General features: G+C 44.3%; 1 protein-coding gene across 1 annotated transcript in view; it reads right to left on the reverse strand.

Moving 5' to 3' along the window:
* Nucleotides 1-7,089, reverse strand: part of CES5A (carboxylesterase 5A) — a 46,425-nt gene extending 39,336 nt beyond the window's left edge. Inside the window, exons 1-4 of the mRNA XM_007947975.1 lie at nt 7,017-7,089; nt 5,574-5,778; nt 2,989-3,127; nt 1,090-1,223 (exon numbers count right to left, since the gene is read on the reverse strand). Coding sequence (XP_007946166.1) covers nt 1,090-1,223; nt 2,989-3,127; nt 5,574-5,778; nt 7,017-7,089 — 551 coding nt within the window. The remainder of the gene's footprint in view (nt 1-1,089; nt 1,224-2,988; nt 3,128-5,573; nt 5,779-7,016) is intronic.
* Between the last annotated feature and the right edge of the window lie 6,743 nt (nt 7,090-13,832).

Here is a 13,832-nt window from a genome sequence, read left to right on the forward strand (position 1 = left end):
AGGGGTGCAAGATTATCTTCTGTGTCTGTGTTAATTGGTTTCCCTTTTCTTTGTTGAAGAGGGTCTGTGCAATCCTTCTGCCTAGTCCGCCATCTTGCCGGCAGGTTAGACGTGAACCTCTTGAGGGCAGGCTTCATGTTTGACCCAGTGCTGCTTTCCATGTAGTCTGACAGTGGCCTCCAAATACATTTGTGGTTTTACCTCTCACTGATCTTCTTCGGTCATATTCTGCCCAAGCTAGGACTTGGGACTTCTGCTATGTTAGGCAAGTTAATAGAAGTGATCAAGAGATCTAGCCCTGTTGTATGACCTTAGGGAAATTGCTTACCCTCTCTGTGCTTCAGTTTTCTCAGTGGTAAAATGGGGATAATAACAGTACATTTCTCATAGGATTATTTTAAGACTGAGTTAAAACAATGCAAGGAAAATGCATAAAACTGTGCCTGGTTCATAGTGGCACCCAGGACATGTCCAATATTAGAGAAAAACGTCAGGAATGTAATGGAGTGATTATTCTCAAGTGGGGCACCTTGAGGTGGGCTCTATGGCAGAGACTACGACTGCTCACCAACCTGCTTCCTCCTGTTCAGGGCACACAGCTCTGCTGCATTTCCGCATCTCCCTTGCAGTTGTATGTGTCCACGTGGCGAGTTCTGCCGGTGGTTTGTGAACAGAAGTGACGGGCACCCCCTCCAGGCTGGCCCAGAAAATCCTCCCTCGCATAATGCTCTGTGTTCTGTCTCCATGGGCTGGCTAAATGCAGAGGACCTTGCTCCTAGGGGAGGGTAGAGCCACAAGATGGAAGGGGCCTGGGTCCCTGACTGACCATGTGGAAGGATGCCTGTGAGTCAGGAACATCCAGCTGGACTTCACATAAGTGAGAAAGAGATGTTTATTTTTGTGTCATGTAGCTAAGATTTGGGAGTTTATCTGTTCTGGCTGCTAAAATTATTTAACTAACTTGGGGAAATTTTGTCCAGTGTTACTGAAGGTTCATTCCTCTTTAGGTTTCTGGGCACTGAACTCTTCTATAGGTGCTGCACAGCTGCCCTTTGGGGGTTGGGGGTGCAGACACTTGGGAAGACTCACTTGAAGAAGCCAAGTATTCCTAGCCGGTACTGGGTGATCACAACCAGCACATCTTCGTAAGCAGCCAAGGCAGACCCGTCGAAGATGGAAGCTGAGCCCTTCTCAAAAGCACCCCCAGGGAACCATACCATGACCTAAGGAGGAGGAGGAATTCTCCAGTCAGCCCACCAGGCACCCACATCCCCTTCCCATGCAGGCTGGTACACTCCTTCTTCAAGGAAATGTAAATCTTCTACTTTCCTTTTCAGGAGGCTCAGAAGATTCTCTTTTGTGAAGAAGGCAGCATGTGGATTCTGGTGTCCAAATGCTTGGGTGTGATTTCCAGCTCTGTCACAGACTAGCTGTGTGACTTTATATATATTACTTAACCTCTCTGAGGCTTGTTTTTCTCATTTATAAGATGAAGAATGAAAACATCTGTCTTTTGAGGTTATTATGTCATTTAAAGCTCAGAGCACATTCAAGTGCTTAATAAGCATGTGACCCACAGGAAGAATTTTGAACTGTTTTAATTTGGGTTTTTTTTCTCATGTAGAGAGAGAAGAGAGGAAAGAAAAGGAGAGAAAACAAAGTCTAGAAATTTTACTACATTGATTAGAAAAATTAGGACCAGGTATATGCAATGTTATCAAATAGTATTAAACCAAAAACCAAACTCATTGCTATCAAGTCAATTCTGACTCATAGTGACACTATAGGACAGAATGGAACTGCCCCATAGGGTTTCAAGGCTGTAATCTGCCACATCTTTCTCTTGCGGAGTAGCTGGTAGGTTTGAACCACCAATCTTTTGGTTAGCAGCCTAGCATTTTAAGCACTGCCCCTCCGGAGTGCCTTCAAATACTACTAGCATTATCTATATACTTAATAACAAATCTCTGTCATTTTTTAAAAAGATCATATTGATGTTGTTGTTGTTATGTGCCGTCGAGTCAGATCTGACTCATAGCGACCCCTCCTTGAGTTTCCTAGGCAGTATCACTACGGAAGTAGATTGCCCCATCTTCCTTCTGAGGAGTGGCTGGTGGATTTGAACCGCCAGACTTTTGGTTAGCAGTCAAGTGCCTTAGGCATTACACTATCAGAGCTCCCAAAAAGTCATATTAGAGACTGCAATGTTTGTGTCAAATAAAGAGAAAAAAATCTCAAGGAAAAAGAGGAGTTTGGCCAAACACTGCCTTTTGTACCAGGATCTACCACTTACTGTGTGTACAGCATGGAGCAAGTCACTTATTCTCTCCCTCTGCCCCATCTTCCTTATCTGTAGAATGTGCCCATTAATCCTTACTCCACAGGGTTCTGTGAGGATTGAATGAGATAACGCACTGTACCTGGCACATAGTACAAATACACGCCCAATAGATACTGCTGTTAGGATACAATAGAGTGAGTCTCCCATTGGAGAGCTATAGGGGAGGGAATGATAAGAGGGTGTGGTTAAAGAATAGATGTCAAGCTGGATCTTCTCCCACTCACTTATACAGGGACCTTTAAATAGCTTAGATATTTAACATTATTGCTATCTACCTTGCGAACAGAAAAATTGTAAACACAAGGATGCAATTAACCTATTTAAAATAATTTCTAAAATTAAAAATTTTGAGAAGAGTCCTTTTAAGCAATTACTTTTCTAAAAGTTTACAGATCATTAAATACTCAACAGAGAGGAAAACAAATCAAAATAGAAATCAAAGATCAAGACACTGCACTAAAGAATCAATCAGAAAAGAAGAAAAAACAAATTTCTCATGATAATGATTTTTCTCAAGAGTAACTGATATGTCCAGTGACTATATTTCCATTTTACCCAATCAGGAGCTGATCCAAATGCCCACCCACCCTCCTGGATCCCAGGCCAAGAACATGTGACCAGAGCCCAAGTACAGCAGGCAGCCTTACAGGGAGGTTGGATCCCTCAGCAGCGTGGGCCGGTGCATAGATGTTAAGGTACAGGCAGTCTTCCGACACTCCGAACTGTGGGTAACGCACCTTGAGCAAGCGTTGATCTGAGACCAGCCACTCCCGGCTTTGGAGGCACCTTAGAGGAGAGGAGATAGTTCCCAGAGTTGCTGTCAGTGAACTTGCCTGTAAGAGGCCAGTTCTCATGACTGGGAAAGCCTAGCAGTCTCCCCTGCCCGGAGCAGAAGCATATGGGGAGCAAAGCCCACAAAGCCAAATCATGCCCAACCCCCAGTGGTTGCTGAAAAACAACAGCCACAGAAACCCCATAATTCCCTTTGATCTGGTTCCTGGGTAGGAAATCACAACCTGCTGCATAATGTACCATTTATGCCCACCGCATGGCCACGCCTACACCTACCACCACAATATAGACTCACGCATAAAGACTCAAGCTGGCTCAATTATTCACCAAACTGTAGAGAAAATGACACTGCGTGGAATATCAAGGTCTTTGCTCCTATGGCTTCCTCTTCTACCTCCAGGGGGACCAAAGGGACATTTCCAGGCCTCCCTACCAGGAACTGAGACTGATCTGCAGGGAGACTCCTCCATCTAGGCCTCTGCTCAAGCTGGTCCCTCTGCTTGGACTGTTCTCCCTCCTTATCTGCTTGTTCATGTTCTTCCCTTTCCTTCAAATTCAGTCCAAGTGCCACCTCTTCCAAGAAGCCCTCTGGGATTTTTCCAGTTAGAACATAGCTCTTCTTTGGAGACATAACATATTTGTGTTCTTTCCTAGGCTTGTTAATAAAAGCTATCAGTCTCCCCAATTCAACTATGAGCAGCTAATAGTCCAGGACTCTGTATTAGTCACCTCAGCACTCCATACCAGGAGCTCTGGTAGCACAGTGCCTAAGGCACTTAATTGCTAACCAGAAGGCTGGTGGTTCAAACCCACCAGTCACTCCTTGGAAGGAAGGTGGGGAATCTACTTCCATAGTGATACCGCCTCAGAAACCCAAGGAGGGGTCCCTATGAGTCGGATCTAACTTGATGGCAAATAACAACAACAGCACTCCATACTTGACATGGAGCCTGACACACAGTAAGATTAAATGAGATTATATATGTGAATATTTCTCACGCTCAACTAATGTTACGTTTTTTGTTTTTGTTTTTAATAGGACAGTCTGCACTATAGGCAGCAGGAAACCATCATTGCAAATCTACCCCTGACTGGTGCTTATGCCTCTTGCCTCTTTGTATCTTATTTTATCAGAAATTGAGGTCAGGGGGTCATTCTTGACTTCTGCTCAAGACTAGACTAGGTGGTTCTCTCTGACCCCAGCACCATTCTCTGACTCCCTATATTTTAATTGTCCATTGTCTTTTATGCCTTCCTAACCACCAAAATGTAAGCTCTGTGACGATAGCCCTGATTAATTCATTATGGTATTCCTCAGGGCCTGATAAAGATCCAAATATTGAGTGGACACTCAATGAATATTAGTTGAATGAATAAATGAATTGAATGAATGGATGAAACAATGAGTTTCAACTCAGTGCACTCAGTCCCTGGGCCACATGGTACCATCTTCTATGGCTTGGGGAGCTCACTGGCCTGGGACCCAGTGCCAGAGGTGGTCTAATCTGAGGGCTTCACATAATCTAAAGTGTTGGAAGATTCTTGGGGATTTTTAAGTCTCATATCCCACACAATGCATGAGGATCCTCCACAATTAACCTCATAATTAGCTGCCCACCTAAGCTTGAAAATGCCCAGTGACTGGGAGCTCCTTACCTCCCAGGCCACCTCTGCCACAGAGATGCATTCAGGTATACATTCCATAGACATTTAGGGAGTTCTTCCTAAGGAGCTCTGATGGCGTAGTGCCTAAGGCATTTGACTGCTAACCAGAAGGCTGGTGGTTCAAACCTACCAGCCACTCCTTCGAAGGAAGACTGGGCAATCTACTTCTGTAGAGATGCTGCTTCAGAAACCCAAGGAGGGGCTGCTATGAGTTGGCATTGACTCGATGGCAGTGAGTTTGGTTTCTTTTGGTTTCCAATGAGCTGGGCATTGTATTAGACACCGTTTTGACTACTAGAATGTTCTTTACTTTCAGCTAAAATTTCTGTAGTGTCATTCTTTCCTCTAAACCCTTAGCCAGTGGAAACAGTGGAGGTGCAAGCCTGAGGTCACATGGAAACACCTAGAGAGTTACTTCTAACATGACCAGCAGCCCCATCGCAGTACTGCCCAAACCTGCTTGGTCCTCAGAATCCCTAGGGAACTTTCAGATAACACAGTTCCATGGGTCCAGCGATGAAGATTCAGATTCAGGAAGTCCAGACAGGAGCCCAGGGAAACTGCGTATTTTTAACAGTGTCTCCAGCAATTTTGGAGATCATCTCATTTGGGAACTATGAGACTTTCCCACCTCTGTAGCCCTCTCCTCCTCCTCTACCTGATCCTGACTCTTTCTCTCCTTTCTCACTGGGGAACATGACCCTTGTTGCTCCCCAGGGCTCTGCCCCTAGCTCCCAGACTCCCAGAGCACCCATGAGACTGAGCCTGGTCTTACGAGTTAGGGTAGGAGGTGGCGTCTCGGAAGCCTTTCCAGGGCAATGCTGGCTGCGGAGTGGCAAATCGCAGAGGTCCTAGAGGGGGTGTAGCAAAGGGGAGCCCAAGGAATATGTTCACAGGTGTGGAGCTTCCTAGCACTGTGATTTGTTTTCCCCGGATCCATCCGAGCCTGGTGTTCCTGGCTGGAGCATCCGCAGCAGTCCCTGAGGAAACACATGGGGGGGAGGAATCAGGAGCCGGCTGGCAAGAGGCAGAGAGCCAAACCAGTGGGGGGCGCTCTTGATCCACCCAGAGCCTGTGCAACAGGAAGTACGTGGATACCCTCTCAGTGAATCCACTTTGCTCTCTTTAAGATTACCTCAGAAGTCACTACCATCATTGAGTACTGATTTGGTTTCTCCTACAAGCCCAGTACCAAACCCCAAACTTTTCTGGGTTAACACAGGAACCCATTTCCTTTCTCCTGAGGATCTCCAACACAGAGCTTTCTCTTTCTACGGGATTGATATGGGCTGGGCTCTGTACATTCTAGGACCCCACAAACTTGTTTGGCCTGTGGTTTCCCACACTTCCATCAATTTCATACCCACCAGCATATCTGTACATCAGCTATATGATTATTGACTCTTAATTTTTCTTAACATCAAATTGAAAAAAATCTCATTTTAAAGTTTTACCTAGAGAAGACCTAAGTGATAACATCTATGGAATTGTGGTTTCAGTGAGTTAGGTAAATGCTTCTAAACACACACTACAACAAATATACAAGAATAAGTATGTTGGTGTTAGCTGCTGTCAGTAGCTTCTGACTCATAGTGACTTTTGAAGATTTTGAAGATTGCCAAGCCAGTCTTCTGAAGAGCCTCTGGGTGGATTCAAACTTCCAGCCTTTTAGCTATGAGTCTAGCATTCCATGAGTAAACAGACATTAATTAAAATCTAAAATTGTCACCCGGATGCTGTTTGAGATCATCTCATCCACTTCCAGGAGCATGAAGATGACACTTTGGGAGACTAAACTCAGGCCCTCTTCTCAGTTTCCACATGTAATAGGAACCTTCAGACGGAAATTGCCCAGCTATTTGCTAAGCAGGACGCAGGTATTCTGGCACTACCTGCTCTAGTATCATTTCAGTGATGAAAGTCCTGTCTTTGCAGCCAGAGCTACAGGGACGCCAGGACAGGTACTCTGCAAGCCCTCGCAGGATGCAAACAGCCCAAAGGCTGGAACAGAGTCTTCCATTCTCTCCTCGCCAAAGGAAGCTCTGTCCCTGAGAGTCCCAGCAACACAAGACATTGGTCAGGTGCCCCACGAGCCCTCCGAGACCTCTGAGAAATGCATTCATTTCTATCAATAGGTGTAATCAGTGGAAAATCCTCTGAGAAGCAACTCCCCCTCCCCCATCTCCTGAGAACCCTCTTCTCCCACTAGGCATCTCACCCTTGGTGGCAGCTGCAAGGACCCAAACAGTCCAGATAAGGGTCTGGCCTGGGTGCACCCAATTCCTACTCATCTGGCTGGCTTTTCTGAGCTCTCCGGACATCCACAGCCGCAGCTGGCCTCAGAGAGCTCCAATCAGGGCCAACAATGGGCAATTGGTGTGCAGGCAGACACAGGGCACAGGGTCAGCAAAGAATTGCATTAGACCAAGACTTTCTGAGGGACTTGGCCAAGCAAGACTTTCCTGTTCTCATTTACATGAGAAGAAGCTGATGATTAACTCTTGAGTTAATGAAAGACAGTTTGGTTGGCATTGGCTTCATAGGTTGGTAGAAGAAGAAAGGGCATTCATGATACGCTAATCCAAGGATCTCAAACTCAAATACCTACAGGGGCCGGGAAGGTAGCAAACAAGCAGTGAAGTTGGCCGGGAGAAATGCCATAGGGATTGATGGGGACTGTGGCAAACCAAATAGCATATACTCCTTATAAAGGGAGTAGTGACGTCTCAAGTCTACCCCACCTTAGGCCTGTGGCAATGCAGATAGGTCAAGCCAGAAGTGGCGTTAATTTTTTTAAAAAAAATTTGTCACATACTCCCAACACAGTATTTCTACAGGATTGAATTTTACCAGGGGCCAACTCTCTGTTTATTGTGATCTAGGCCCAGGATCTCCAGTGGAAATATGAGGCCACAGGCTGAGGAGGTGAAATGACTATATGCGGTTCTGCTGAGACCTGTACCCAGCTTTCTGGACTCTCACTGCAGTGCTTTTCCGTTATGGAGCCAGGTGCTGTGTCTCACGGGTGGAGCATGAAAAGTCCAGATCAGGACCCAGGAGCATCAGCTCCCCCCCAACTCCACGACCAGCCGAGGGCAAAGGATCTAGGCTTCCCAAATGCTTGGGCATGGGCTGGAAGAGTCAAACTTATCTGGGACACTTTTTAAAAATGTAGTTTTCTGTTCCAAACCTTGGAGATTTACAGGTAGGCCTCTGGAATTTAACAACAACAATAGTAGTTTTGAGAAGCACAAATCGAATGCAGTGGATTTCAGAGTTCTTGGTGTTCAGAGACCTGGTTTCCATCTTGATTCTCCCCAGATTTGCTGTGTGTCCTTGAGCAAATTCTTTCTCTTCTCTGGGCTCCAGGCTCCCCATCTTATGATGACAAATGTGCACTCATTTTAGAATGACAAGTGCCAGGGACCCAAGTGTGAATGAGGTTTCCAGATCTGCCTGTGATGCTAGGAGATCCCAGAGAAGGGCGAAGGAGCAGAGACATTTCCTAGAAGAGTAAGAAGGGTATTGGCAGTACGAGTGGCTCTGAAGACACAAACTTTGCCAGCTCAAAATGGCATCTCTATCTGGCCGTTTTAACAAGGGTCCTCAGTGTCCATTTTTACTTTAGTCATATTGGCAACCTCCAGGATCCTTGGACCATATTCCCCTTCTGGTCTTCCCTAATTGCCACCTAGAAGTCTGTCCCTCCCTCTGATCTGAAATAATATTAATTCTCTACATTGCCACGCACTTAACCATTTTCAAAGTGCCTTCACATGTATTGTCTTGTTGATTCCCACCCCTAATTTTTGATGTTTTTCTTCTTTAGCTCCTTATCTTTTAAAGCCCGGTTTAACTCCTATCTCTTTCCAAAACCCTTCCTAAATTCTCCTGAATTCCTTTGCTTTACTTTTCCATTTTTCTTGGTTTCTAGTTAGTTGTGAACATACCTGTCTTTCTCCTTGAGAATTCACCAAGGTCTTTCCGTGTATGTATCCACCACAGCTCCTTCCATATATATTGTGTTCCCAAAGCTAAGCTCAGTCATTGGCCTTTCAGCTTCACAATTTATCTCATCCCCACTACAAATGTGTCTATCATTTATTTGACTATCATGTATATCAAGTACAAATATCATTTACTTGATATTTTCTTTAAATTGAAATTAAAAAAAAAAAAAAAAACAAACTTAACTGTCTATTGTCAAAGGAAACTTGACACACCTGAAACAGTGGGGATAGTATTTTGAAAGGGGAAAACCAGTATGTTTTGCATTTCTATACGGACAAAATCATGCTCCAACCCCTAGAGCCATCGTTGGAAATCATTGTGGTGAACAATACCTTCAGAAGGAGAAGGTATGTGTAGAGGACAAAAAAGAGGAAAATTTACCCCTCCTGCCCTGTGCATCTTTGGAAAGAAAAGAGAAAAGAGATAGAGAAAGCAAGAGATGATGTAGGATACTGAACAGTGGCTCCCCCAGCTTAGACCTAAGTTCCAAAGTGGTGTGCTAGACAGGAGGAGGCTAATCCAACATGGGGGCAGTGACAGCAGAGGGGAAGTAGTTGGACAAAAAGAAATGTCAGGTAGGTCTCCTTATTTCCTTTGGGTCCCCTTGGAAGGGACCCAGACATCACCATGTGGCCTTGAAGGGAACTTGGAGGTTATTGGGTCTGGCTGAGGAGCTAGATGGAGTCAGAGAAGGACCAGAAGGCTAAGTGCTTTGTAAGGTTTGAGTGCTTCCTGGGTGTGAGGACAAAGCAGAACCATAACTAAATCTGGAGTAGAGCACAGTGCTAGTTCAAACTGAGGCAGGACACTGAGTCATCAGGGGACAACCAATGGACTTTGTTGAAGACAAGAGGACAAACCACAAGTTAGCTATTCTGGCATTTTCCCAGGAACCTGGTACAAAGGGACATTGCTGTGGAGAGCGTGATAATGCCAGGCCTTTTGCAAGTGGATCCAGGCTCCCTCTGCTCTTCTACTCACATGGTCATATACACCTCCCCTACCTCATACAGTCAGTCAGACACCATCTTGACAGGAGTGTGGGTGAGATGGGGAGAAACTCTGAGAGACTATGCATTTATTTGAAAAAAAAAATATGGTACTTAAAAAGACTATTTAAAATATTGTATTTATTAATAATTTAAATTATTATATAATACTGAATTATTGAATCTGAATTTACCAGATTGAATTAAATACAATTATCTACCACTAACCAGTGGTAAGGTATTTCCTCTTTGTTAAAAAGGGAGATTAATAAGTGTTAGATATGTATAAAATATATACTGCCACCAAACTAAGTATATCTCTTCTATACAGTGAGTATTGATAGAGAACTATGGAGAGAATCTTCCTAATTCTATAATTACTATTTGGTGTCCTTTCTAGGTCACATCTCTAATTATCTCAGGCACCCCTTGATGTACAGAACCTATCCTCTGGAAAACACTGATATGTGAGATAACAGTGATACTAGCTGTCATTTATGGTAAGTACTTTACAGGTACAGACCCTGAGTTAAATGCACTGCATCCATTATCTAATTTAATGTAATTATCCACATTTTGTAGATGAGGAAATTGAGGCTGCAAGGTAGGAGGACTTGTCCAATATTACAAGGCTGAGAAACAGCACAACTAGAACATGAGTCCAGGTTTCCTGCCACCACACTGAATGTTTTGCCATCTGGGGAAGAGAGTAGAAAATAGGAGTGGTGGTAGGGAGTAGAGAGAGAAGCAATAGGAATATGGAGGAGGTTTGGCAGGTTTCTGCAGTTTTTGGGCTGTGAAAAATCACTTAACTTTCTATGAAGCTTACTAACCACTTGACATCACCTCCTTGGACCTTGATGTCCCCATCAGTGGCACAGACCAGTGGCCAGGATGGCCCCTGAGAGATTAAGACGTTTGACGGGCTCTTCCTGTTCTCCCATATTTCTCTGCTAAAACCCTGAGGGAGAAACCAGGGTGAGAGTGTTGACTTCAGTCTGGGCTTGGCTTAAAATCTATGCCTATCAGCAGGGGAAATCAAAGCTTGCTCCTGGATTCTTGTAGGGGGAGACTAAAGAAACCTTGAAGACATCAGAGCAATGGCATCTGTCCATGATGGCAATGTGACCTGAAGGTGGACAAAACAGAGAAGAATGGAGCAAGGTTAATGGACAATGCCCTTCTCACTCCACATGGGCCCAGGGCTACTGGCCTCAGAGCTTTCTTCTCATGACCTAATTCTTCAAACCCACCTTATGTTCACGTTAAACCCAAGCTCTTTTACATTATGTCCAAGGCTTTTCCTACTCTGGCTCTACGTTAACATTCAGGCTAATGCCTCATTGCTGCATCTCCATCACTGCATCTCATCACTGCATCCCACCACTGAATTCCCATCACTATTTCTTCACTTGGTAAAATCCTACTGGTCATTCAAGGTGCCATGGAAACACCAGGACTTCAAGCCATGAACCTGCTTTTTCATTGTGCTTGGAAGGAAAAATGACCAGATATGTGATTGTATACCAATTCATGGGCTGTGGCTAATGGTTTGGCTAGATGGTCAGAGACTTGGAAGGAACGTGATTGGAAAATTGGTGACAAAGAGATCTCGGGTACAAGTATATGGATAGACTCCACTGAAGGGGCAAAAGATGTGAAGATATTTGTGTCTTCTGTGAATGCTCACCAAAAGGTGACCTCAACAGACTCAGTATACCATTGCACATCTGGCCCTTTCTCCTTCCAAACAAAATGGACAAAATTGAACAGACAATTCATCTAATGAATGTCAGTCTGCCTCTCTCCTCAGGTACATAGTGTGTACATAATAGGCCCATGAGCAGAATACTATAGTGACAGAGATGGAAGCTATGCGTGGGCTTCCATTTACTGGGCTAATCTAAGTAATACTGCTCCTGAACGCCCAATAGTCAGCATCAGAGGCTAATATGAGCCCTCAGTATGGTACCAGCATTCGGTGTTGTATCAAAAACTATTTGGTAACAAGTTGGCTGTGTCAGTCCACTTCTACTGTAGAGGGGCAGCTACTCATCTGTCCCAGAACTGACATCTTCTCCAGATACGGGTTAGCCTTCCCTCCTCACTGTGCCCTTGCCAGCATCACTCTCTAAGGGCTTACATTATAATGGCTCATTCACTAACATGAGATCTCATGTAACATCACCTCAGCAAAAGGGACTCATTTTTCATTTAAGAATGAGACAGTGACAACAGAATCCATTGGTCCTACCATATGCTGCATCAACTGGAAAGATCAGCCTAATAGAAAAATAGAATGATTTACTAGGAGATTACTGAGGCACGAATTGGGGGATGCTATGCTACAAAGTTGGGATGTTATACTCCAGGATGTGGTACTGTATGTTCTAGAATGGCTGAGGTGTGATTCTGTGTCCAGGTACCGGTCTAAGAATCAAGAGGTGGAAGTTATATTAACCCTTGTCATCAATACTCCAATGTTCCACTTACAAAATCTGTACTTCCTGTTCCCCAAAACCTTAGGCTCAGCAGAATTCAAGGTCCTGATTTCCAGGGCTGGAGAGATGCTTCTAGCAGTCAGCACAGTAATGAGTCTACTGAACCTGACTACAACTGCTACCTGCTTATTTTGGGTTCTTAATACAAGTGAACTAGCAAGCAAAGAAAGGAGTTACCGGTAAAACCAGTTGCTGTTGAGTTGCTCCTGATTCATTGTAATCCAATGTGTGTCAGAGTAGAATTGTGCTCCATAGAGTTTTCAGTTGTTGATGCTTTGGAAGTAGGTCACCAGGCCTTTCTTCTGAGGCACCTCTGAGTGGACTTGAACCTCAAACCTATCAATCAGCAGCCAAAGGCGTTAACTGCAAGTTACTCTACTGAATATCATGAAGAACTAGATTTGTAGTTATTGTTGTTAGATGCCATCAAATTAGTTCCAACTCATAATGACCTTATATACAACATAATGAAACACTGCCTTGTCCTGCACCATCCTCGCAATCATTACTATGTTTGGATCTGTTGTTGTAGCTACTGTGTTAGAACTAGTTCTGCTGCTATATAATGGCAGTATACTTCATGCTTCCAAGTGACAGAAAATTTAGCATGGCAAGTCAAGTGAACCAGGGGCCTAGATTTGTCTGGGATGATGGTCTGGATCACTTCATCATGCAGACTTGGCCATAGGACCTGTTGCCACAGTTGTTACTAGTATTCACTACTCAAATCAACCCACTGCCATCAAGTCAGACCCAACTCATAGTGACCCCTCCTTGGGTTTCCAAGGCGGTATCACTAAGGAAGTAGATTGCCCAACCTTCCTTCTGAGGAGTGGCTGGTGGGTTTGAACCACCAGCCATCTGGTTAGCAGTCAAGTGCCTCAGGCACTACACTACCAGAGCTCCTGGTACTGGGATTGTCCCTCTAAATATCCTGTATTAGTTGTTTTATAGATATTGTAGCTGGCACCACCATGAGTACTCTGTGGCAGTGTAAACACAATGTGGTACGTAACAGATCTGAGTAAAGCAAGGGGTGGACTGTAGCAGATACACCTCTGGTGCTTCACATCACATTCCCTTGGAACATCTCTGATTTCAGCTGCAGTTGTGGTAGACTGTTCCATGAGAGCACATGAGACTCACCACCTGTTGACAAGTTCCATCACAAGCATGTGCTGTGCAACTCTCCATGTATTCTCCTAGGTTTTTCTCAGATGTTGTGAAAGCCAATATGGCTCATGTACAGTGTAGCCCAGAAATTGGTAACACCCTCAGGAGTAATCTGTAGCCATCGGAGCATAGGAGCCAATGGCAAAAGGTTCCAGTTTCCTATCTTTCAACAATACAATTGTAGGAAGCATTCTGTTCAGTTAGCAATAGGCCTTAGTTGACCTTGCTGACAACAGCAGAAGTCTTAATAGTATACTCTTTTTTCTTTTTTTTATTAGGATTTGGGTGAACATTTACAGAGTAAATTCACTTTTCATACAGCAGTTCACATATACTTTGTCTCATGTCATTGACCAAAAT

This window comes from Orycteropus afer, unplaced genomic scaffold, assembly GCF_000298275.1.
Source record: "Orycteropus afer afer isolate SDZICR_OR568_19922 unplaced genomic scaffold, OryAfe1.0 scaffold00009, whole genome shotgun sequence".
Classification (NCBI taxonomy): Eukaryota; Metazoa; Chordata; class Mammalia; order Tubulidentata; family Orycteropodidae; genus Orycteropus; species Orycteropus afer.